Genomic DNA, 26,544 nt, shown 5'->3' with positions numbered 1-26,544 from the left:
TTTTTTTTATAAAATACAAGGCCCATAGTGGATTCTCATACCACAGCAAATACCATTTTTTTCCAATTCACATATTTGGATGGAAACAGCTAATACCAACAGACATTGGTGTAGGCCAGGGGTGTCGGGGAGGGCCGGTATCCTGCTGAGTTTAGCTCCACCTTGCTTCAACACACCTGCCAGGAAGTTCTACTTAGAGCTTGATTAGTTGGTTCAGGTGTGCTTGATTTGGGTTGGAGCTAAACTTTCCAGGACAGCGGCCCTCCAGGACCCCCTGATGTAGGCTAAGGTAACAGGTGTACATGGGCTGAGCTTTTCCACTTTTAACCACTTCCAAAAGTAGTCATCTTAAACATTATTAATGTACTGTACTGTATTATAAACACACTAGCCAAATTGGACTTAAACTTTGCCTTCTAAAAGTGCATGTTTGGTTTGGATGTAGAAAATTTTTTTTTAAACCAAATGGAATGTTTTCTTGCCAGTCCTGATTCTATCACAATGTCCTAAAGTGCTATGACGTGCAATAACAAGTATTTGTCCATGTTAAAGGGAAAATTTACCCCAAACTAAACTGTACTCACTATTTACAAACCCTTAAGTGGTTCCAAACCCTTATAAGTTTCTTCATTACATTGAACACAAAAGCAGGTATTTTGAAAAAGGCTGAACACATGTAACCATTGACTTCCATATAAAACAAATACCACTGAAGTCAATGGTTACAGGTTTTCAGCTTTCCTCAAAATATCTTATTTGTTTGTTCAACAGAAGAAAGAAAGTCAGAGAGGTTTGGAACAAGTAAAGGGCGAGTAAATGATGACAAAATGTTCAATTGTCGGTGAACTATCCCTTTAAGTCATGGCTAGAATAACAGCAAACTACTATAACAATGACAACATAGCTGATCATGCACTTTATTCAGGGTTAAATCACGTTGACTGTCAGGCACCTAACTAGTCAACAAATAGAGCCTATATTAAAGTAGTCCATAGGACTTTTAGAGCTATATTTCACGAATACAGTTGTTTTTGTGAGGTAAATGCTGATGATGGAATTAGCATTTTTGGGTGCACTGTCCCTTTAAATCTCAGATACCGCCAAAAGGGGAAACGTTCTTTGCTCTTAAGGTGAAGTAAAGGTTTCTGTTTCACGAATGTTTTACCACAGAAACACAACTTCTTTTTACCTTACCAAACAACAAAGAGGTAAACGTGTGAGTCACAATATTTACCCTTAAAACGTCCAAGCTGTTGCGTTTCGAGACGCTGTCAAAATGCCTTACTTCAGACACACTTTGAGCGGGGAAAAAACGAAGAGTCCATGTCACAACGTGTGAAACCTGAACTTAGGACGATATAAGAAAACTTTTATCAAAGACGACTGCTGCTGGAACACAGAGGCATCACATCAGACGTGTACAAAAGAGTTTCTTCTGGCTCTGAGCTAAAGGAAGACTGTTTTTATGAAGAAAGAGAAAAACAACAAAACTGGATCCGACCGACCACAAGCATCTGGCTGCAGGTAAGACTAAAGTAGCCTAAAGGAAGCATTTTATTTTAAATATAATGCCACTGCATTTTACTCTATTTAAAATGTTTAGTAACAAAAACAACAACAACAAACTACAACAACAACAAACAATAACAAAGACATCTAATGTGGAACAAGTGTGTGTGTTTTATCATAACTGCGTTCATTTATTCAACACTAACGTTAGACCAAATGAATGGCCAAACTACTGTCACGGTGAAAAACAAACATGGGTATCAATGACATGTATAAAATAGCCTATCATTTTATAATGTGCCAGGATAAACGAATACTAAAAGCAGCGGAGGAAATGGCTGATAATTTAAAAAGGTGTTTGTGAAAAAATTACACCTCATAAATTTTAGTTAAAAGAAACTCTCTATTGTACTGTCAGCTGAAAAACATGTCGATGCCACAAATTAGGCTTGATATGCTATATTTCCAGTCTCCCTAAATAATCAAAGCATTGGGTTGGGAAAGTAGACCATTTTGAAGGTGTTTGAGAAAGAATCCAACAAACCTTAATTCAAAGCCGAGGTAGAAATAAAAGAAAGAAATTAACAAAAACAAAATGGGTTATATTTTAAAGTGACGTTCAATAATTATTTATGCACAGCAAACTTCACTATTTTGGTGGGGGATGGGGGGGGGGGGGGGGGGTTTCAAGTTAACAAACTATTTTAGTTCTGATGGTTATAATAAGACTGATTTAATATGATTGATTTTAATGGCATCTGTAATGGTCCCTGTGGATCTCTGCTGGTAATTGTTGTCATTTTAAAAAACACTAAATCTAATGGAATATGTCACAAAACACACTAGAACCTATTTAAATGTACTGGTGTTTTAATGGATAAACAGTTAATGGATTGATGTGGTTTCCAATTTCTACGTAATTTTATTTATTCATTTAATTATTTATTTTTGCATGTTACCTTCAAAGTCCCTAGATATCACCACTTGCCTACTTCTTGCTGGCACTTTTTACCTGGGAATTAAGCAAAAACAAAACAGATATTATTACGTTTAATGTAAACTCTTTTTGTTGACCTCTAGTGGTGTCCCTGCAATCGCATTAATGTAAGGTCATCCAGTATGTTCAAACAATGTTATATAGGCAGTTTTGGGGAAAATAATGCAATACAGTATTGAGTTACTCCCCAAAAAAGTAACTAGTTGCGTTACTTAGTTACTTTTTAAGGTAAGTAATACGTTACGTTACTTTTGTGTTACTTTTTATTATGCTTTTATTGAAATTTTAAAGCAATGTGTTTGCTACTTTTATACTGTTTGTCTACAGTTAAATCACTGTCCATTGAGACAATCCCCTTTTTCTTTTCTTTCATGCGTTCAAAATAATGAAGACATTCTCTCATTGACTGTGTCATTTATTGCGAGTACTTTCATTTTAATTCAGCAGTTTACTTTTTAAAAGCTCATTAATTAAACAAAAACAAGTAACTTGAATTCATTCATTTTCTTTTCGGCTTAGTGCCTTTATTAATTTGGGGTCGCCACAGCGGAATGAACCACCATTATTGAACCATTGAACCATGAACCATTATTATTTTTTTAAATGTGTTACTTGTTACTTAGAAGAAGAAAAAATATATTCTTATGTGACTCACATTACTTGTAATGTGTTACCCCCAACACTGTATATAGGCTATATATTTCAGATATGTCATTTGCATTTTAGAATGATCTAGAACAGTGGTCTTGAACTCCTGGAGGGCCACAGCTCTGCAGAATTTATCACCAACCACCTCCAACTCACACCTGCTTAATAGTCTTTAGTACTGTTGAACACCTTGATTATTTGGATCAGCTGTGTTTGATTAGGGCTGAAGCTAAACTGTGCAGAGCTGTGGCCCTCCAAGAATCCAGTTTGAGATCCATGATTTAGAAGGACCATATAATGTGTGTTACATATCTAAAACTGACACAACTGTTGCACATGTTTTCCTCACCTACAAATGATGTATACATTATTATACATATTCATAAACTACCACTGCACATATCAGTATTATGGCAGGCATTAGCTTTAAAACCGTAATGAATCATTGTTCCAGCACAGTGCTCTTGTGAGGGATGTCAAGCTTAAACTGCTTTATTTATAATACATGAACAAACAATGCAGAGTCAACACACTTGACAAACAAGAAGACTTAAGAAGACAAAGGCTCTTCGCGGAGGGATTTGCTCTACAGTAAGTACTAAACCAACAAATGCCACATGAAATTTTCACTGAAGTATGGATTTTTCACTTGCTTATGTAAAATGAAAATTCTGTTATGAGGTATGTGTGTTTCAGGTTATAACTTACATAATAACAATGATTACGAGCAACTTACTCTTAAAGTATGTCCGCATGGGTTAAATATGAGACAACCCCAAAGTGATGTTTGCATCAAATTAAAATTAAATTTACAAAAGTGTACAAATAATGATTAAATATAAAAGGAAATAATAAAATATTGTAACCAGTAAATTAAAGAGAAATTGTCTTGCTTACTATCAGGCATCAAGTTCTTTTAATATTTCATCAAATGGTTCTTCAAAACAGATGAAATTTGTTTGGTATATAAACTTGTTTGGTATATAAACTATTTTTTGTTTGTTTGTTATATTGATTTAAAGAGTTCAGATGCAAAAACCTTTAAATCCCATTTGATATTTCCTTCTGAAATGAGCATTTTTCTTGTGTGTATGCTCGATACTTTTACTTTTATAGTGACAAATATGTTCCTTTCATTGCCTTTAAAGTGAAATAACGGAACATAAACATAGGAGGCTGAAAAAAATGTTCAATGTAAGAGAACATTTTCAGATGGCCATTAGAGATTTTTGAACTCTTCATATTCAGTCATAAATACGATCCATAAAGAAAAAAAATACATTAAAACAGAAAATAAAACTAACAAAAGGACAACTGTATTATGTTTGAAATGGTCTGTACTGTATTATGTTTGAAATGGTCTGTACTTGTCTTTGACCAGCTAGATGTTATTAGTAGTATTTTAACTACAGCGAGTCAGTGACTAATTGACTGTAAATGTGGGATCGATCATTTGGAAAAAATACTTGTAGTTACAGATTTTGGCCAGCAGATGGACTCGTTACTTTTTAAATTGGGGCTCATTACACATCAATAGCTAAAATAACAAACTAGCATAACCAAGACAAAAAACAACATTATTATTAAAAGGATCAGTTTCTGACACCTCCCTAATAGTTTATATTAATACATCTTTCTATTGGACAATTTAGATTTCTGTGTACTAAAAAAAAAAAAAACATGGTAAATGAATTTTACTCTTATACTGTATACTGTTGCTGTACCAATAATATCTAATGTTATAATATCATAAAGAAATCGTTCACACGCACAAATGAAAATTTACACTCATACTCTCAAGTGGTTATGAATATCTATGACAGGTGCTCAAACTTAGTCCTGGGGTGCCAGTGTCCTGCAGAATTTAGTTCCAACCTCATTTAAACACACCTGAACCAGCTAATCGAGCTCTTTGAAGGTATACTAGAAACTTCCAGGCAGGTGTGTTGAAGGAAGTTGGAGCTAAACTGTGCAGTGCACCGACCCTCCAGCACTGAGTTTGGGCACCCTTGATTTCTGAGTTTCTTTATTGTTAAACACACATACAAAAGATATTTTAAAGCAAAAAAGGGTACACATTGACATCTATAGTATGACAAAAATAGTAGTAGTTATCGTTTTCCAATATTTCTCAAAGTTCCACCCTTTGTGTACAACAGACAAAAAAATGGAACAGGTAGAGGGACAGTAAATGATGACAGAAGTTTTGGGTGAACTATAGTTTTAATCAGAAGTGGACTTTGGGGGCCCAAAGCAATTCTCGCAATGGGTCTTAGCATTAAAACTCAAAACACTCTCTTTCTCTATAGACATTTTTCACTGTAGATTTATTTTTGTAAATATTTTAAGTGGAACCTTTATTTTCTCAATGTAAAATTGAATACAATAAATTCACTGACTATGTACAGCCATATCTGTGATTAGATTTTATTATTTGCATGTGCAGTACGGAAGGAACGTTCCACTATTTAGGGGTGGCCTCATTTTAGAAAATAAGTAATAATGTTAAAAACAATGCCTATAGACAGATTTTGAAACATATGATAGCACATTTAAAAAAAGAGCTATATGATTAATTTAGGCTTCTTGACATTGGTCGGAGCCTAAGCGACCGCTTGTGTTTGCTTATTGGTTAATTCCACCCCTGCCTTTAATTCTATTAATATAGGCTGTATTATTATATTATATATTACACATATTGCACTTTTCAACATTGTCATTGTTATTTAGATCTTTTTTTTCGTCAATTGATCACACATATTGATTTCTTAACTTAAAGTTAAGCTTCTTTTTAAACTTCTTAAACATTTCCTAAAGTATAAAGCATTGGTATTGACACTCTTTTTAAAATTGTATTATAATGATAGAATATTATTTTATATTCTGGATGACAGCATTTAATTTTAGAAGAGATATCATCGGTAGTATTTAAAGAACAAATCAAAAATAAAACTGAGATTTTACTTAATCCAGAAAATTGAGAATTTCCAAGTGGTCCGAGTATTCAATGTTTTTTTTTTCTCCACACAGTTCCCATATTTTTGATAGATTATGTTGTAATGTTACATGTTACAGAGCATTTTCTAAATGTTAATGCTATCATATTTCAACATATACAATACTGTAAATTCCAATTTCCCTGCCCAACTCACTTCAAAGTATTATCTGAAATGAGCGTGTAAACCTCAGTCACATCACTATCACCCAGAGTCCAGACACGGGTATGATGATCAGGATAGGTGCAGTGTTGTGATGTGTAGTGTAGTGCTGAAGTGGGCAGTGTTTGTCGGGAGGCGCACGGGCACCTGAGCTGAGCTGCTGCTGCAGGGGTTTCCATAGCGAGCGCACACACTCGCTCACTTCAGCGGGAACACCGCGGACTTCCTGATGCCGGACAGCGTGTGTATCCCGCCCGCGTTCACACAACACACTCGGCTGGGGACATGTAAACGGGACGCGTTCGCGAGCTACGAAGGTAAGCGCGTGTTACTGATAAACTGTGATGGGAAGACATTTGTCATGCTGAAGTTCTGTGTGTTTGTTGTGCTAAAGTAGCGCTAGCGGGGCAGTTTGAGCCCCTCGGAGTCAAGCGGGGCGGTTAAATGAAGTAAATGCAAGACATGTGGCGGTATGCTTGATTGTAGGTATTTATTTACTCGTGCGAGGAGAAACAGTGGTTTGTTTACTCTAGAGTTGTTCAAATTTGTATTCAATGAGGCCTAGCGAGCCAAACGATCGGACGGCCTCCTGAAGAAGGATTGATGCTCATGGGCTGTTCGTAAACATGAATGATGCGCGCCGATTGGCCGAGAACACAGACGCTGAGCGTTGATTGGCTGACCGCGCTGTCACTCGCGAGTTGTCCCGAATGCCTTTAAATGTTTTGGTACGTAAATTAATTTGTGCAAAAGCAAGAAACACTCGACTTTCGAAACGATGACATTCAGAAAATACAAGTATTTTGGATTTATATTGCCAGTTGTCCTTCAAACTGTGCTGTAGGGACGCAGTAAAATAGGTTAGTCAATTTCATGAGATTTTTAATTACTGAAAAGTCAGTGATAGTCTTGTTCTTTATTTGCTGAAATAATTAAATATTATATATGATAATAAATATCTTGAAGCTCAGTAAAAATAATGTAATATTTGTAAAACTATTTATGTGGTATAGTATAGTTTTTAGTTTGAGACATTTTTATTCTTACCAAAGTTTCCATGGGTTTGTTTATTTATTTATAGCAGGTTGTAACCACCATTTGTTTTACTACAAATGTCTTATCTAATCTGGTAGTGTATCAAACTATGGTTAATCAATGGTTACCAATTGTTTAACTTAGCTCATTAGGTTTTCATGTAAATCCATAGTTTATTTTTTTTCATGATATATTTGAAACGGTCACACAATACTGTGTAAATACGTCTAATTACTATTTGTACATAATCAAGATGCTTTAAAAGTTTGCTGTATGTGAATCCATGCTGGTTAAAATGTTCAAATGAGTGTGTTTTCATGCTTTTCATGTCTCACATTCTGCTGAGCTGCGTGTTTCACATGCCCATGCGCATGTGCTGACCACACACATCACTGTCCTGTTATATAGAGCACAGCCCTCCTCGACATCACTTAAACACACATTTTCACAGCTGTAGGAGAACACGTGCAATCCAGAGCAAATAATGTGCTTCTCGTTCGATCTAAATCTAGGCCTACATGAAACAAGATTTAAAAAGTATTTAACTAAAAAGTATCAAAATAGCAGAATTTTTTTCATTTATGTTTATGGGTAAGAGACAAAAAGTGTTTTCGTAAGCATCAAAGCCATAACTATAGTAATAATATTGGAGAATGTATAGTACTGTTTCATATTTATTTCTTAGTGCCTATCTATTATCTATTTTTACCATGATTTACAGCAAACGTAAATGTTTTTAAAGTATAACAATAAATAATAGTTTAAAATTCATGATACAAAGTTTATTTAATCAACTCTTCATTGTTTACTAATATTCTATAAAAAAACTTCTATATTTAACATTGTCACTACATAACATATTTTAAGACGGCCAGCGAGAGGCTCAATCATAATATTATACTTCTTGTCAATTAATATAAATACATAAGATACCCACTTAAATATAATAAGGTGTAGTAAAGTCTTGTCTGTCATTTTAAAACAAGAACCATTTTGCTTATTAATGGAGAAATGTAAGAAGCACTAAAAATAAAAAATGTATTGTAGTTTTAAAACTTAAAGCTTTGTCAATATACAAACAACTAATTTGTATCCACTTTCCAGGTTATATATGCAGTTGAAGTCAGAATTATTAGCACCCCTGTTTATTTTTTCCCCAATTTCTGTTTAATAGAGAGAAGATTATTTCAACACATTTCTGAACATAATAGTTTTTATAACTCATTTCTAATAACTGATTTATTTTATCTTTGCCATGATGACAGTACATAATATTTGACTAGATATTTTAAGACACTATTTTACAGCTTAAAGTGAAATTTAAAGGCTTAACTAGGTTAATTGGGCAGATTAGGGTAATTGGGCAAGTTTATGTCAATGGTTTGTTCTGTAGACTATCAAAAAATATATAGGCTAAAGGGGCTAATAATTTTGACCCTAAAAATTATTTTTAAAATATTAAAAACTGCTTTTATTCTAGCCGAAATATAACAAATAAGACTTTCTCCAGAAAAAAAAAAATATTATCAAACACACTGTAAAAATTCCTTGCTCTGTCAAACATCATTTGGGAAATATTTAAAAAAAGAAGAAAAATATTCTTGCATCTCTGATGTTTTTTATTGTATTTTAGTTCAAAACGAATGAGATTTTTCAGTTTTTTACTGACATTTTTATTTAATTCTTTAAAAAATCATTTTATGCAGACAGCAAAATGGGAAATCTGATAAAAGTATTTGATTTAGCTCTTCAGTGGACTACAATTGATTAGATTAGGTGGATTTATTATTAGATCATGATCATCATGTTCTTTATTGATCTCATGAGGGAAATTGTGGTCCATTAGCAGCCAGATATATTCATCGCTGAAGAGTACGGTACAGCATGCAGTGCAGTATTGTTACACATTTATAAATATTTTCTAAACGACCAATATAATTGTAATTGAATATGAATTATTTTTTTCATATTTGTAGTGAAAGTGTCTCATAATAAAATATAAAAATTTATCAGATCCATAAGGTGCATGATTTTTCAAACCTGGCTTACAATTAATTAAATTGATGGAAGTCTTATAATTTAGATAATAATGATAATATTAATTTTAATAATGATAATAGCAACTAATAATAATGACAATAGTAATAATAGTAATGATAATAGTAATAATAATAAAAAGAGCATTGAGCTGATATGGCCATTTCTTTTTTTCCGTTTACAGTGAAAATAAAATGGGTTGTTAATATTTGATTTAAAAAAACATGTGGTTTTTGATGATTAGGTTTTATTTATTTTTCAAAATCTAAACTATGTGCTACATTTCAGAATTAAATCTGATATGGAGCTATTCATAAAGTTATTAGCTACTGTACAGCACACAGTTTACACAGTAAATCATATTTTTACATTTTTATGGGTATAGTTAAAGGAATATTTCCACAAAAGTAGATATTTTGAAGAATGTTGGAAACCGGTAGCCATTGACCTCAATTAATTATAGGGTGTCCGCAGTGTCTTAAAGTGTCTTAAATCTCCAAAACTACATTTCAGGTCTTAAAATGTCAAAAATATATTGAAGTAGTATGTCGCAGTTCTTAACTCTTTTTTTAACAGGTCTTAATTGTCCTTTGTTCATTTATAGCTACCCAATGTGGCCAACAGTCTCCAACAATTGATCTCAAAAACTATTTATGTAACCCTCTTTATCATAATGATTTAATTGTTTTCCTTACAATAACATTTGTTTAAAAGTTGTATTTACTGCTATGGTCATTGGCGCTACCTAATATATATTTTTATTTAAATATTTTTATTGTTATTGTATTAATAAATCTATTAAATAATAGTTATTCTTTTTTATCTGGCAAGTAAAAATGTTTTCCAACAGGGCTATTTGAAAAAAAAAAAAACAACCTTAGAGTTTACCCCTGTATAAGTTTATTTAACTTGAATTCAATTTAACTTGGTAAAACCTGCAGAAACCCTGAATAAGGTTTAAGTCAAAGGCTTGAAACAAGTGGAATGTGAATAATCGATGAAATAAGTGTTATTTTGAGTGAACTGGACAAGTAAGCTATTTTCTTCATTATAAATCTTAATTAAATTATATAATGGTGTGTAATACAAACTAAGAGCTAATTACTATGAAATTAGGCAAAATATTGTTAATAAATATAAGCAGATGTCAAAAATGCATGAAAACCCGAGACAGTCAAGGCAGTATCCCTGAAGCCTTTATTGCTCTGTGGTGGATGAAATAGGAAACAGCACAGAAGTTGTATGCATGGCTTCAGCTTGAGAGGTAGAGGGAAGCAAGCCGATGAGGAACTGAACTGGTTTTGCCCACAGATAAGGATAGATCACTTCCTGTGTGGGGGAGGATGAGCCATGGCAACTAAATGGAGCAAAGCTTTCAGAGCCGGTACATCAGACAGTTCTCTGGTGGTGGGCACTGGTGTAGGAAGCCGTTATTATTACTTTGTAAAACACTTGCCCAAACCCTGGAACACACACACACACACACACACACACACACACACACACACACATACATACTTGTGCAGGGATTCTCTGCAGGCAGTTTTATTTATTTATTTTATTTTACAGAACATACAGTTTGTTATTAAAGGGACAGTTTACCCAAATATGACAAATTACTCACCTCCAAGAGGTTCCAAATATTTATGAGTTTCTTCTGTTGAACACAGTAGATAAAATTGTAAAGAAAGCTGAAAAGAAAAACTAATCAGAGAGTGATTGTGGATAACCACACGTCCGTTTTCAAAAGTTTGTGCTTCAGTCCATCTATACTGAAACAGAATACCAGCATTTCCACATAAAAAAAGATCTTTAACATTTTATAAGTGCTTCATTTTTTATGAGTCATAGATGCTGGAGTGGGGCGTCAGGGTAGTGCAGTGGGTAGCACAATCGCCTCACAGCAAGAAGGTCGCTGGTTTGAGTATTGGTCATCGTGTATGTGGCTGTAGTGTATGTGTGTGACTAAGTGTGTATAGGTGTTTCCCAGTGGTGGGTTGCAGCTGGAAGTCATCTACTGCGTAAAACATATGCTTTCTGCTGTGGTGACCTCTGAGTAATAAAGGGTCTAAGCTGAAAAGAAAATGAATGAATGAAAGATGCTGGAGTACTGTGATTGACAGGTGGATCTAAACCAAAACCTATGTGTTTGAAAAGCTAAAAGGCCTTAGAGTAAGAAGCACCTCAGAAACCATATATTCAAAGACGCATTCAGAGTCATAGTTGTCTGCCATTAGGGCTGAGTGACATAGTTGTAAATAATCTTGTTTATACCTTTTTAAAGTGCTCTTTTTTGTGTGTTTGTTTGTTTGTTTGTTTGTTTTTTTAAGATGCTTATTGTCCCAGATCTAAACAGCTCTTAGAAAACTCAAATTTGTTTCATTTTGTTTTGTTTTCACTCAGACCCAACATCTAGCACAGAGGTGTTGCAGCTGTTGTAGCAAAAGCAACAATTCCCGAATTCTTCCTTAGAAAATCAGTCGACCTTTGTTTTGATTGATTGATTGTTTTGTGTTTTGTTTGGTGTTTGTTTGGAATAACACACAGAGTAATGTCTTTCTTTTAATGCCGTTAATGTCTTTATTTTAATAATCATTAAAACTAAGGCTACACGATATTGGAAAAATCTGACATTGCAATATTTAGTTATTCTACGATAAATATATAAATAAACAAACTGTTTAGTTTGTTTATACAATTTCACTGAGTGACTTGAAAACTGCTTTTTGAAAAGAATGTATTGATTTGGAATGATTGGCATGATATAGAGGAAAGTAAATCATGCATAAAATGCATGAAACAAAAATGAAATGCAACAAATGTCAAGCGAATCCAAAAAAAGTAAAGATAAAAGTAAAATGAACAGTGTTTTATGGTTTTCAGAGCAGTCAAATTGTATTCCGGTACGTAATTTGAGTAATCAAATGTAAAAAAAACAAGCATAACTGAAAGTGTTGCATGCAGAACTGTTGCAAACAATTTATTTGTGTTGAATTTAGGCAAACAAATTAAGTTTAATAATGTTCAACTTAATTGTTTGTTTAAATTCAACACAATTGTTTACAACCACTTAACATAAAAAATGAGTAAATCCAATTAATCATCTTTGAATATTTTTTTTTTCAGTGTGGGTAAATAATTAAACAAAATTATTCTTTATTGAAGTTACAAATGGTAAAATATCTTGTGCCTGACTTTGTACTCTGCCAGACCTTAAAACAGATGTAAATGTAAAACTTTCACTATATTTTGGTTCAACTGCCACAATTCTCATGTGTTCTGAACTGTTTTTCCTTGACAGCTATTTTTATTTACTACTTAACATTGCATATCCTGTGATGTGACTGTTGCAGATGTGCACATTGCAGTGTCGATGCTGAAACAATATATTGTGCAGTCCTAATTGGAACAGATCTCTTGAACAGACTCCTTTTGTAATGAAACTTCTCAGCACACAGATGCAGTTATAACCCAATTTTGTACTTTCATACAATTTACAACACCAACAGTAGGCACAAAACTGTCCTTTAGGAATGGTAAGGCACAACTAAAAACTGTTTTTTATTCTCTCAAGCAAATAATACAAACTTTATAATGAATATTTATCATCTAGCCCAAAGGTGCTGACTAACTGCAAAACAAAATGTGGCCCACATGCATGTAAACACACAATGCTGAAGGTCTCTACATTCCTGAGCTCATGCCCTGGCACTGGTACTGATGCCCACTGGCAGAGATAACCAGTCTGGCACAAAACGAGGCGGTCAGCCCACACACACATATTTTCAGGTGATTAATTGCCTTTAATGTGTCTGAGTGATGATGTGGCTGTGTTATATGCCTGTTCCTTTTTGTGTCATGCTATTGACAGGCTAGAATATGTGAACATATGGTGGCAGTAATCCCAGCTTTAAGACCAGCATTTGCTCTCTCCCTCTTTCACTCTTGCTCACCTGACCGCTGTTTTTTTTTCTTCTTTTTTTTGGCTTCCATGTGATCTGAAAGGCGTAGTTCATGCAAAAATGAAAACACCTAAAGGTTTTTCCAAATCTTTTCCTTTTTCCATGGAATATGCAAGGAGGTGTTCACTCTTTTGCATGCAATGAAAACAGTGAGCAGTCAAACTGAAAGAAGGATGAAAAAGACCCGTAAAAGTTTATGTGACATGTATACAATATTATAAATGTTCCAAACACTACCTTTGTGTAAGGAAACAGAAAGTCAAACCACCATTCTTTGCCATTTCTAAATCTCCACTTAGACAAGCAGTTCCCAGGAAAAATAGAAATCAGTTAAAAGTATTTATTTGAGTTTTGAATGGTTCTGAAATTAAACGTTTTTCTTTTAGTATTTACCATATGAGCAAACAGTAACCTATCTACATTGAATACGTGAGTGTAAAATCTTTAATATATTAATTATTGATATACTTAATTACTGTATAATTATGTTTTTAAGTTATATATATATATATATATATATATATATATATATATATATATATATATATATATATATTAGGGATGTAACGGTATCAGAATTTCACGGTACGGTAATACCTCGGTATGAATGTCACGGTACGGTATTTATTGAATCATTTACAGGAAAAAAAAAACTTTTGAAAATACTCCAAAAAAGTGCCAAAAGTGTCAATGACATACAAATTAGCCATCTATCTGTTAGCTTTGAAACAGGAACTTCAATTTTAATAACAAAAAATTATTAAACCATGTAAAAAAATAAAGTTTCAATTTAGTATTGTTGAAAACTCATCACATTTAACATTTAATTACTCACTTAGATAGAGATGGGTTTAAAGGAAAATTATCATATAACTATAATCTGGTAAAAGCTGGGATCTCTGGGTATTTACAATGTCCCCTGCAACAGAAAAAACCCTCTCATTTGGGACTGAGGTTTCTGGGACAAGAGAGATATGACTTGGTCCAGGTTGACAGCAGTGGGTAACGTTGTGCATTGTCTTTCCCCCACTTGAGAAGACAAACCATGAGTGAGATAGAGGTCTCTTTGCGGTACAAGTCAATGTCTGCATCAATCTGAACAGTGTGCTGTGTTTCTGCAGTCCCCATGACTGTTATTAGTTGTATTCCCCAATTTGCAGGCATGTGCACACATAGGGCTCAACCTGTGCAGTGCGCATGCCCTTTTTAGTCTTGGATAGAAAATGCCCTTCCAAAACGATCAAAAGTGCCCCCGCGACGCGACACAACCTCCGTCCAGTCCAGCCTTTCAGTAGGCGCGTGACAACACCTCTCGAGTATGCGCGCTCAACCCCCCCTCGGCGCTTTACAATACGCGCGCCACAACACAGCTGATCAGAACGCGCGCGACAGCACCGCTATTCAGCACGCGCGCGGCGACAACACCCGCTTTAGGTTCGATCATTTCCATCTTTTTTTCATCTCCGCTACTAGCAGCACACTCCATTTCCACATTACTGGATCTGTAGCGACAACAGACCGCAAAGGATTATGGCCACGCCGGGGCTGATGGGAAATGAAGTTTCAGCTAGCTCCCGTTCGCTTCATTCGCCTGAGCAAATTTTCTCAGAAGACCTATAGTTTTACCGAGTCATGCGACTTCGGTAATATCGAAAAAATTTAATATTGCGGTATGACGGTATTTACAATACCGTTACATCCCTAATATATATATATATATATATATATATATATATATATATATATATATATATATATATATATATATATATATATATATAAATATATAATCTATAAAGTTTCTGACGGTGTAATAACCTTGGATAAAAATATCACTTCTACAGATTTCACTGTATCATGGTATTATGATTACAACTCAAACTTTTTTCCCCATTGCACTTACTATATTTTATTTTAGGAAACATTTATAATATTTTGGAAAGGTAAACCTGTCAGGCTAAATAACTCAAATAAATCATTGACCTCTGCTCTCTTTGTTAGTTTCAAAAACACAGATTTTCCTCAAATTGACAAATATTATTTACATATTATTGAGACGATGCAAACTACATTTAATTTATTTAAATATTTGTAGCAATAACAAATCGTACACCAGGGCCATTTTTGATTTGTAGATTTTTAGGTCAGATCTTTTCAACCAAATTGCTACTTTTGCCTTTTTAAACCTTGTAGAACAGAAAAAAAGGAATGATTATTTTATTTCTGAAACACCATCTTTTTTTCAAGCATGATCCTTTCTAAAAAAAAAAATTATAATAATAAAATATACATTTTATCAACCAAAAAGTACATGGTATATGACATTTTATTAACTTATTCAAACCACCTGCTGAAAATGTATTGATATCACAATATATATTGCAGCAAAAATAAATATCGTAATGTCTCATTTTTTCAATATTTTGCAGCCGTATTATGTATACAGTGCAGTGTTATTTTCGGTCAAAGATGAGCCTAAAAAAAAACACATCCTAATTGTTGATATGTTTAAGAAATAAAACGTTTCATACATACATTTTACCTTAAATTGAAATAAATATTATTTATATTTTATTTTGATGTGTACTACATTAATTTATTCAAATATTTGTAATCATAATAAAACATATACCATTTTTAACACCCCTTTTGACATATAGCTATTTCTTTGTTGTTTGTTTTAGATTTGTAGGTCAGATCCTTTCAATTGAACAGCTGCCTTAGCTTATTAAAACTAATAGCACAGAAAAAAGCAATGATTATTCCATAAATAAAACTGCATCTTTTTTTTCAACAAAACAAAAAAAAAAACATTTTTGCTTTGTTTGTTGGTTTGTTTTGTATTGTTCTTGCTCTAACCATTGGCTTTTATTTTTTATTTATTTATTTGTTGATAGATTTTTTTGCTTTGTTTTTTTCCACTCAGACTAGATTGTTTTAATCTAACTTTAACTGATTTTTTTTTTCTATTCGACCATTGGGCTTTGCTTTCGTTCTGTTTTTGTTTATTTTGTTCTTGACTTGATCCTATCAATCTAACAGCTATTATCAAAAAAAGAAAAGAAAGCAAAGTAAAGCAAAACCCGTTCACTTGTAACAAAACTGATTTAGTTATGCTTTGTTTTGATCAAGACAGAACTTTTTAACCAAAAAATACATGGTATGACTTTAAATTAAAACTGGAAACAGTAACATTTATAATAACATTTTGCTAATTGAAATAAACTTTGATTGGAAAAAAAAACAGTAAATCTATATTATTAATCTTTAAACAAAACTGATATGGACTATTACATTGATTTTTTATTGCATCTTTATTTAATTTATTTGTTTGTTGACTTGTTTGATCACTAATTACATCCATCATATAGATCATTTCAATGTGGTGATGTCATTGGCCCATGAACATTTGCTGCTTGTTCTCAAACTATGTCATAATAACTGTAACAAGAGGCAATTCAATCACAACTTAATGTTAAAACAGCTATCATAACATTATTTATCAATACGTGGCCCTTTTTGAAATGAAAAATGTAAACAGGAAATATGCTGGGACCATTGTTTTTGTTTACACCCCTCAAAATGGTCTATATCTATTACCTAGAACTGAATTTTCCATCCACAACTTATGATAATTTGCTGAACAATTTCTTTAGCTCGTGTTAGTTTGCTCATCACACAAACATGTGATGGGAGAGATCTTATTCGCCCCTTATCATTTCCTGTCACCTCCACCCGCTCTGCATCATCTTATTACAGTGATTAACCTCCTCTCGCTGCCGCCCCATTACTATCATTCGCATACATACACACACAATGCATGTGATCATTACTCCACTACGCTGAATGGTGGTAAGGGGTTATTACCGGTCCTAAATGAAGGAGTGAGACGGAGAAAATAGAAAAAAGCAGGAAGGGTGTATCGGTTTGCTCTGTCACATTCGGTCATGACAGTGAGCCTGATATCATCACTGTGTGGATTGGTGTTTGTATTCGGTGCAGGGTGGGAGATAAGCTTTCATAGGGTCTTATGCAATAGACCACTTTTTTTTTTTTTTTTTTTTTTTTTGATAAAGCTTTTAAGCTTCTTTTTTCTTTTGCTCTTAGGCTCTGTTTGTGTGGGATGTAAACTTCTCTGTTGTTACTTTCATGAGTAATCAGATTATGAAAAGTAATCTGATTGCTTGGTTAAAACAAACAAATAAAAAAAAAAGATCCATATGGGCTTTTGGTATTCTGGGAAAAAAGGATTTGAGTCATATTCACTTGTTCATATGCAAAAACAACAACATCTAGATCAAAATAAACAAAGTGTAATTTTTTTATTAATTAATTTTTTAATTTAATTAATTTTTTAATAATAAAATGGTCGATAGTAGACAGTTTATTTTATTTAATTAGTCAGTATATTATTTTGCATTATGGGTTATATTTATTCATTTATTTAGACAAACCTTAGACTGCTTAAAGTTTAAGTCATACCTGTCAACATTGATGTGAAAATAAGGAAGACCCCCCCAACCTAAATGACTAAATATGCTCATCTGGAGCTGTTTCTTAAATAAACAACAGTATATAAAATGTTTATTATTATTATTATTATTATTATTATTTACAAAGGATAGAATAAACAGCATACATAAAAAAAGCTGAAAATAAATTAGCAAACAGATTAGGCTATTACATTTAATAGCTATTATAAAGAAATTGAATCAAGTAATCAAATCTCATTAACCTTTTCTTCTCTGTATAATTTAAGCATTTTAAATAAAAAACAGCTAATAAATCTCTTATTTAGATTTTTCATTTGTTTACATTAAATAACAGAGGTGTCACTTTAAAATTGCACAGATCTATAAAGAAAGCATTCGACTGCTTTCCTAACGGTTTATGCTCATTTAGGACAGAATCCTGCCATCTTTATATCTATTTCAAAGTGTTTTTATACCTTAAAGCAGAGAACAGATTCATGTTTAAGAGCAAAGTACTTCGGCGGTATGTTTTGCGTAAAGGGAGGATCAACTCTTTATTGTTTATTGCCACCCTTCATAGAAAGATTAAAAATACAGGAGAAATACAGGAAGATACCATTACGGCATAGTGGGATAGAACTGTAAAATACGAAAGAAACCTATGAAAAACGGGTGGGTTGACAGGTATGGTTTAAGTAGCAATTTAAATGATTCACTCCTGGCTAATTACCTACCTATTATAGCATATTTTCATATGTATATAATATATAATAAGATATTAACTGCTTATTAACACTTAAGCATGATCTTATTTTATATCCCTAATCTTACCCAATACCTAAACCCAACTACTACCTAACTTATTATTAATAAGCAGCTAATTTTTTTGTTTATTGAACCAAAACGCCTAGTTAAACATTAGTTAATAGTAGGGATGCACAATATATTGTTTCAGCATCAATATTGCAGTGTGATCATTCGCAGTAGTATACACAATGTTGAGTTTAGATTATTATTTATAAGTTTGCAAGTGTTTTTTGAGACATATGAATGTGTGAGGGTTTTTAAAGCATTTAGGCATAAGAAATTTTACAGTTTGTAACTTTGACAAATTAATAACAATTAATTTTATTGAATTGTTTATAAAACGAAGACTATGCAATAGTATTTTACATTAGATTATTCAATTACTGTAATTTGAATACAGTTTGACTCCTTGGAAAGCAATAAAACACTGTTTATTTAATTAGCACATTGTTCTTTATTGAATGTATTTGTGCTGGCAGATTGTTTCTTAAATTTTATGCATATACACTCTCATATTATAGTCTGAGGAATAATCATATATATATATATATATATATATATATATATATATATATATATATATATATATATATATATATATAAAATCACAATGTTAGATTTTTCCAATATCCTGTAGCCCTAGTTAATAGCGTGAATTGTTTATTAGGTTAAAGTGTGACCAAGTTCGTAATATTTTTGTGATGCTCCTGGTAAAAGCTGCAAATCATAGATTATGAATCTCTTTTGTTTGTATAATATAGCAAAGTTATTCATTTCATTTATTTTTAGGTATTCGGCTTAAATGTCTAAATATATACGGCTATGAAATACTTAACTTTACATGTTTATCAGCAGATTATAAGTAGTTTTATCAGCTCAGTTGCTATGCAAAAGTGGTCTTTCAGATGATCTCATTCTACTCTAGATCACAGAATTCAGTCATTAGATTGACTCATAGATGTGACATGAGCTTTTCATGGAGAATCTGCTCTAACATACTGCTCACAATTCCTGGATCACGTCTGATTTGGATGCTGGAATGTTATCTTTGCTCATTTTGGGAGATAACACTGCTTCAGCGCATTTGGCTGGCTCAGTGGAATGCTGTGGTTTCACTTGGATTTTCTGTAGCTTTTCTTAGTGTCGATTTAAGAGGTTTTAGTGTCTGTTTCTAGTCGTCGAGTATTTTCAGTGGTGTGTTTGTGTTATTAAGGAAATGTGTGTGTTGGATGTGTGCAGGTCATGAGTGCCTTGAGGAGAACAGCTGTTGAGAAGAAGCTCACCTGGACCACACACCCCAAACAACCTCCAGCAGCACAGTATGAGTGAGTACATACAGTATTCAGATGTATGGTAGATTCAACATGTGAACAGTGTTTGTTTATGTGCCTGATGGGGCTGCATGATTCTGGCTAAAATGAAAATCATGTTTGGTTATGTTTTTTTGCTTCGAACAAAGTAAGGATACAACAATTAATCAAATTCACTTTTAACCACGGATTAATTTGTCAAGGTTAATTAATCATAAATGCTGCAACTAAACAAAGTTATACCAACTTTGCGCTAGTTTGAAGTTCTGAGCTTGTATACCAAGGCTAATACAACAAAGACTGGATTAACTATGGCTGAGGCTATTAACTTAGAAGACGTGATATTTGAACGGCCCTGTGTGCGCAAGTTTGTTATTTTTAATAGTGGCACTCAGCGTGCACTCAGTGCGGCATGCTCCTGCTTTCTAGCCGCACCTATTTGAAAGAATGCCACAAGCGCACCACAAGTCACGTGACAAGAACTGACCGGACAGCTTCATAGTTTGTATGGAATATACACATTTCTACTCCAAAGACAAAAAATTAAAAACACAACATGGAAATACCAAACAATTTTGTAATCTAGGTGATCAATAGTGCCTTTCAGACAGGTTCAGCTGCCTTTGACTACATATGTTCTCTTTAAAATGGCAATACTTAGCTAATATATACAGCTTAGATTTACATTAAACAAATACTGTTATTTTATTTATTTTAATTTTATTTATCTATTGTTCTGTTTTTTACGTCCGATTCACACGAGCTTCCTCGTCAATGGGCTTCAGCATCAACACTTGACCGAGGGTGTGTCTACAGTTGGGGCTGACGCGATCATTATAGCAGCATCAGCCAATAAAATAAGTTCACAATGGTCTACTGTCTGAGCTGGGGAATTTGCATAAAGTGATCTGATTGGCTGATGCTTCCGTTGATGTTTAAAAAGCTCCCATTTTCCAAACAGCGCCAACGGACCCACAATTCAGCTCGGCAATGCTTGATGTCACCCATTCAAAGTGAATAGGAAGCGTTGATGCTGACGCCTTATGTGAATGGGCCTTTTTTTCAGTGTAAAATTATTACTTATATTTAAGTATTAATTATTACTTATATTTAAGTATATTTATTTTTCACTTATTTTTAAGTCCAGAGAGAAATGGACTATTGTTTGTTTGTTTTTTTATTTATTTATTTTGTGCTGTATTATTTTGTCATTGAGCAGCAATAAATAACACTTTAAAATATAAGACGTTTAAACTAGCAGTGTTTTTAAAATTAATGAATGCATATTATTCATGATAAACTTGAAACCATGATTATTCCTCAGACTATAATCGTACAACCAAAATCTTTAATCTTTGCATCCCTAGAAAAAACACACAATTTTTTCACAATTCTCTATTTGTGAATTAAAGATTAATATAAGTAGGCTGTTATTATTATTATTATTATTATTATTTCTCAAACTTATGTTTAAATAAACAATAATAATACTGTTAGGTCTATGTATATGTCTACTGTTGGTTAAACTGCTACATTTTGTATATACTTGAAACGGTGGACTTGAATAGACTCTAAATATGTCCTGGTGGATAATGTGCAGTAAAGTGATGGCATCAGAATACAACTATTCATTATTCTAAAGGGTTAAATTATTATGTTTGAGACCTACTGTATGCTAGCAATTTGTTATTGACAACATTATCAGAGCAGTTTTTTTACTGGTAAAGTGAAAACATTTGTCATTATCAGATTCTCTTTTGCATTATATTCACTGTTATAGTAATGCTGATACTGTTAAACGTTTATTAATTTCCTGACCCTGGAACTGTAATTTGCTGCATTGTAGAAATGCTGGATTAAAATTGTGTGGATTGTCAAGTCGAGATTGCTAATGTATACTTGTTTGAAGCCTACAGCATTTGCAGATGGTTACGTTTTAAGTTGTTATTGTGAATTACTATAAAAAATATTATTGGCTATAAAATATTGGTTATAATAATTTTCAGTCTATTGAAATGAATGTGTTATTAAAAATTATAATATTGTCAATTTATTGAAGTAAGTTATAAAATAATCATCAGCTTATCAAAATGTTGGGTTATTTGTGTGTATAAACAGTCAAGCCTGAAATTAATTATTCATACCCTTATAAATTCAGATTTCGTTTTATTCAACCAGAACGTTTTTGCTTTTGTTTTTTATTGATAATAAGATGTACAAGTGGCATCATTGTGAAAACAATATATATTTCTCAGCTTTTATTTACCTTTGTACAAAATGTGGCTTTTTTTCACACAAAAGTGAAAAAGAAAGATGATTTGTTGTTTGAAACATTTGTTGTAACATTTAGCACACTTTCTCTCTCTCTCTCTCACACACACACACACATATTAAGGTGTATACTATACTGTAAGCACTAACAATCACATGCTATGTCATTCTGTAAGTAGTCAGAAATATGAGATAAGAGCAGAGTCTGCCGGGTGTGTCAAGTGTGAGTAAATGCGATGAGACTTCATAACGTGCCTTCTTTATTTGAAGATACATTGCTCTACAAATCTGATTTAAAATCAGCATGAGCTTCATGAAATCTAGTTAAAGAACGTCCCTGATTCACATCAGATCAGCTCAGATCCTTCCTTAAGTTCCTGTAAGAACAGGGTTTTATGTGAGTTTGACATGTAATCTCACAGATGGTGTGTGTTTTAGGGCTGGAGTGTATTTAAGTGTGTGCAGTTGCTGTGGAGACTATGGGACGATTGGATTGGTCAGCTGCCATGTCGAGGGATGGCTGAGTTGAGAGATTTAACTGGATTACATTGTGTGTCTCCTGTAGAGTCCATACCGGTCCAGTAAACAACAATAGACTCTAGTCAATTGCACTTTTTTTGTTTTGTATTGTTTAGTACAGTGATTGATAATGATGTGACAGGGCATTGACCCTTACTTGATTGTATTTTTACAGCATGTCACTGTAGGTCAGGTCTTAACAAACTGTAAATAGATCAAATTTTCTGTACATTTCCTGCATCCTGAATGCTTAAAAGGGTGGTTCAAGCTAAAAACAAGGATGAAGCATTAAGCGCAAGTGATTTACATCTTAAATCAATGCAATTAGACATCCTGCAGCGCTATTCGCGAGAATGATGCATCACAGATGATACGATTTGAGCGAATAACAAGGCGCAAATTAAGCATTTGAGGCACTTAACGAGTGATTTGTGCAAATCGCTCAAGTTGAAAAAACAAAACTTAAGAGACAGTCTCGAAAAAAACTTAAGATGGAAAGTTTTGTTTTGTGTTTACCTTATGATTAAAATTGTTGCACGTCACTTTGTTCCTGCCTCTGAATAAGTAAGTTTCAGTTGCTTGTAGCGTTTAGAAAAAATGAAATACCACGAAGAAACACAACACAGAAGAACATAAAAACCTACTGCCAGCCAGCAATTTGGAAGTGTTATTGCAGAGCTACTCAAACAGCATGCAGAACTCTAAGGCTTACGCACAAGGTAAGCTCGTGGGTCATTGTGATCTCTCGATGCAGAAGTTTAAATCAGCCTCAAAAGTACAGTAGGGTTGGGCCGAAAAACAATGCCATCATCCATCGCCGATGGCCAATAGACAACACGATGCTGAGCCGCCATCGCCGAACCTTCGCCCCAGCAAAGGTCAGCCATTTAGCAACAAAACTGGAGGTGTAGGCAGATAGAGGCCCCTCCCATAATGCAAATCTGCATCTATTGTGAAGTGAAATTCACATGAAGTGAATAAACTCAAAATGTTCAAGCGCTTAATTAAGCAAGAATATTGGGATCTATTTGCGCAAGATGCATCTAGTGTGAACTCTCCATTGCTCTTCTTTACATGATAAACAGATTTAATGTAGGTCTTTTAACCATAAATAAACATTACTAATTTTAAAATTAAATGTGGCAAACAGTACAGAAATTTCTAAAATCGATCATTTGCTTGCTAACATTTGAGCGCTGTTGAGCAGGTTCTTAAACACTGCTGATTGGCCAATAGCCTCACAATCTCAACACGACTATGATAAGCTCCACTGCTCATCGCTGAATGCTCTTCACCAAGGACTTGCACAGAAACATAGACACATTCCCATTTGAAAGCCACGTCTATCTGAAGATCCATGTATGAACATGTACATTTCTGAACATTTTGCTGATATTCTGATTTTCAACTGGCCATTTAGCATTAAGAACATACTCAACAGTACTCAAATGTTAGCGGTAAATAAACATTTTGTTTACATTCCAGTAGTGATGGAAGTGAAGTCGCTACTTTTGACGACACTAGTAAATGACACATGATGTAGTGAAACAAACTTTTGTGAAAAACAAAGTATTCTAAAGTGGGATACAATGAGCTTTCAGACTAAACATTTTCATAGTTCTTAGAAATATTGGTGGCGATATGGCATTTATCATTCATTTTTGTCTGGGGTGTTGTAATCTTTTTTCAGCCTTGTTTATATGTAGTACTTCATGTTTCTGTGTGTTATTTTGCCCTCCCTTTTGCTCTGTCAATCACAATTCATGTATGTCTACATTCCATTTTCATTTTCTCAAAACCCACTAAACACAACAAAATCAGAGTTCCGATCACAGCATCCCCTATCCTCCAGTTTTTTATTTATTTATTTATTTATTTATTTATTTATTTTTAACTATCATGTTTATTGTCATCTTGCAGCCTTTCTGATTTGCTAGTGAGGGTGTGAATGCCACTAGGAATGTGGCACGACTGGACGATTTTGTTGTCAATGCACTGGCCTAGTGGATAGTTCCTATAACTACCCATTGTGAAAGCTCCTTTAGTGTGGAGGATTCCCCCTGCAGGGAGGCCTTAAGCTAGTTCTGTGATTTGCCATCATCATGAAATGAAGTGATGGGGTTTAATTGTTTTAATTGTTAATTGTTAAAGTGTGCATTTCCAAGGGATGGCAATAAGGTACTTTGTGGTCTGGTGAATTGCTTAATTCATATGTGTTTGAGTTTCTGAGGATTAATTATGTGTATTGTAATGTGCTTGCACTGTATAATTTGTAATGTATATTGATGCTGGTGATACAGATACATCTATTTATTACATAGCACTACAGTGCTACAATACACAAAATATCTTGTTCAGCTATATAAGGCTGAGGGCTAGCTAAGTACAGCTAATATGTTGCCTAATTATGGGATCTGCCTCTTTATTTATTTGATTCCTTTCCTTTTACACGGATCAGCTTGCTGATGTAGCTCATCTGGTTCTACTTGTTGTTTTGGATGTAGTTCTCCTATCTAAACCCAAGGCTCACATTAATGCATAGGCTTACAGGGGCTGCAACCCAGTGGACTATTCCGGGGGGTGGGGTGTACTAACTGCAAAAAATAAGAAGAAAATAAATAAAAATAAATATTATTTTAAAGTTTTTGGTAGCTGATCTAACATCAGTTAACCACGTTTAAAGCTAACGCAAAACACATGTCTGTGCAGGCTATAGCCACCTGGTGATTGATGTTCAATTCATATTACATTGTAACCAAATTGCAAATTAAACTAAGAGAGCCTTCAACAAATTCACCTTTGCAAATCTGGCCTTAGCTGCAATCTGTCATTGGCAGGAACATCTTGTCATCCATCTCTTGAGATTGACATTCTTCTGAAACATTTTATAAAATTTAAGCATTTTTCATTGCAAAACGTGGAGGAAAAACTTCTAAATAAAAAGTTATTATTATTATTATTATTATTATTATTATTATTTATAGTACATGTTTTTGCAGCATAGCCTATATGGAAGAGTGAATTATACTGTAATCATTGCCTATTTAAGGAATGTTAGTTACGTAATGTAATCAAGTAATGCATAGTTTTAATAGTGAACTGACAGGGTTCGATCACATATTTCCAATGGCGTGCAAATACGCAGTGATGTGCACATTGAGATTGGTTTGTGTTGGGGGGTCTACTGTTAAGTTAGCCCAGGGGTCTCTAACTGCCAAAATGGTCCCCTGCTCGAAAAAGAAACAAGCAAATTGCTCAAAGCAAAAAAAGAAACAAGCAAATTGCTCAAAGAAGGCAGAGTTCCAGAACAAACCCTCTGATATGTAATCTCCATGGACCAACGGCAACTCATAGTTGTTTAGGAGTCTCTCCCAAAAGTTTGCTTTTGGTGAGCTGTTTCAAACGGCCAAAACAAACTTTAAAATAATTTTTTTACAGCCAAATTTTGTCAAAATTAGATCATTTTAGTGAATTTTCCATTGAATCTAAAGCGTAACAGGCCTTTACTCCTATTCAGGTCACGGCACCAATTTATCCCATTAATTTATATTAATTGAGCTCATTCAGAGCCAGAAAAGTGAGGTTTACAACTTTTGCTTGCTGCTAGTTACTGTCAATGTTTGAACTAAAACTGGTAGCATTAGTCACTGGTTTTAAAACCATTCCAATACTAAAGTAACACTTAATACCCTAGCCACTAACATAATTTCACTAGCATGTTTCTTGAGATCAGGAAATTGAGATTTGCTCACACAGCACTTACTGACTGTCCACTATTTCAATAGCAATATTTGAACTTCCAACTATTATTCTATTTGC

The 26,544-nt window shown here is 33.5% G+C and overlaps 1 protein-coding gene across 6 annotated transcripts in view; it reads left to right on the top strand.

Annotated features, from left to right (window-relative positions):
• The first annotated feature begins 1,102 nt into the window (after positions 1 to 1,102).
• The window catches only part of usp6nl (USP6 N-terminal like), a 108,362-nt gene continuing 82,920 nt past the window's right edge, over positions 1,103 to 26,544 (top strand). For 3 of the 6 annotated variants that reach the window (XM_087247088.1, XM_087247087.1, XM_087247091.1), the window contains exons 1-2: positions 6,490 to 6,629; positions 19,865 to 19,950. In XM_087247088.1, the coding sequence (XP_087103214.1) occupies positions 19,947 to 19,950 (4 nt within the window). In that variant the 5' untranslated portion in view covers positions 6,490 to 6,629; positions 19,865 to 19,946. 6 annotated transcript variants of the gene reach the window in all.

This window comes from Danio rerio, chromosome 4 (genome assembly GCF_052040795.2).
Source record: "Danio rerio strain M-AB ecotype USA chromosome 4, GRCz13ab, whole genome shotgun sequence".
Classification (NCBI taxonomy): domain Eukaryota; kingdom Metazoa; phylum Chordata; class Actinopteri; order Cypriniformes; family Danionidae; genus Danio; species Danio rerio.
The sequence above is the reverse complement of the archived record's forward strand: the minus strand, read 5'-3'. Positions and strand labels throughout refer to the sequence as shown.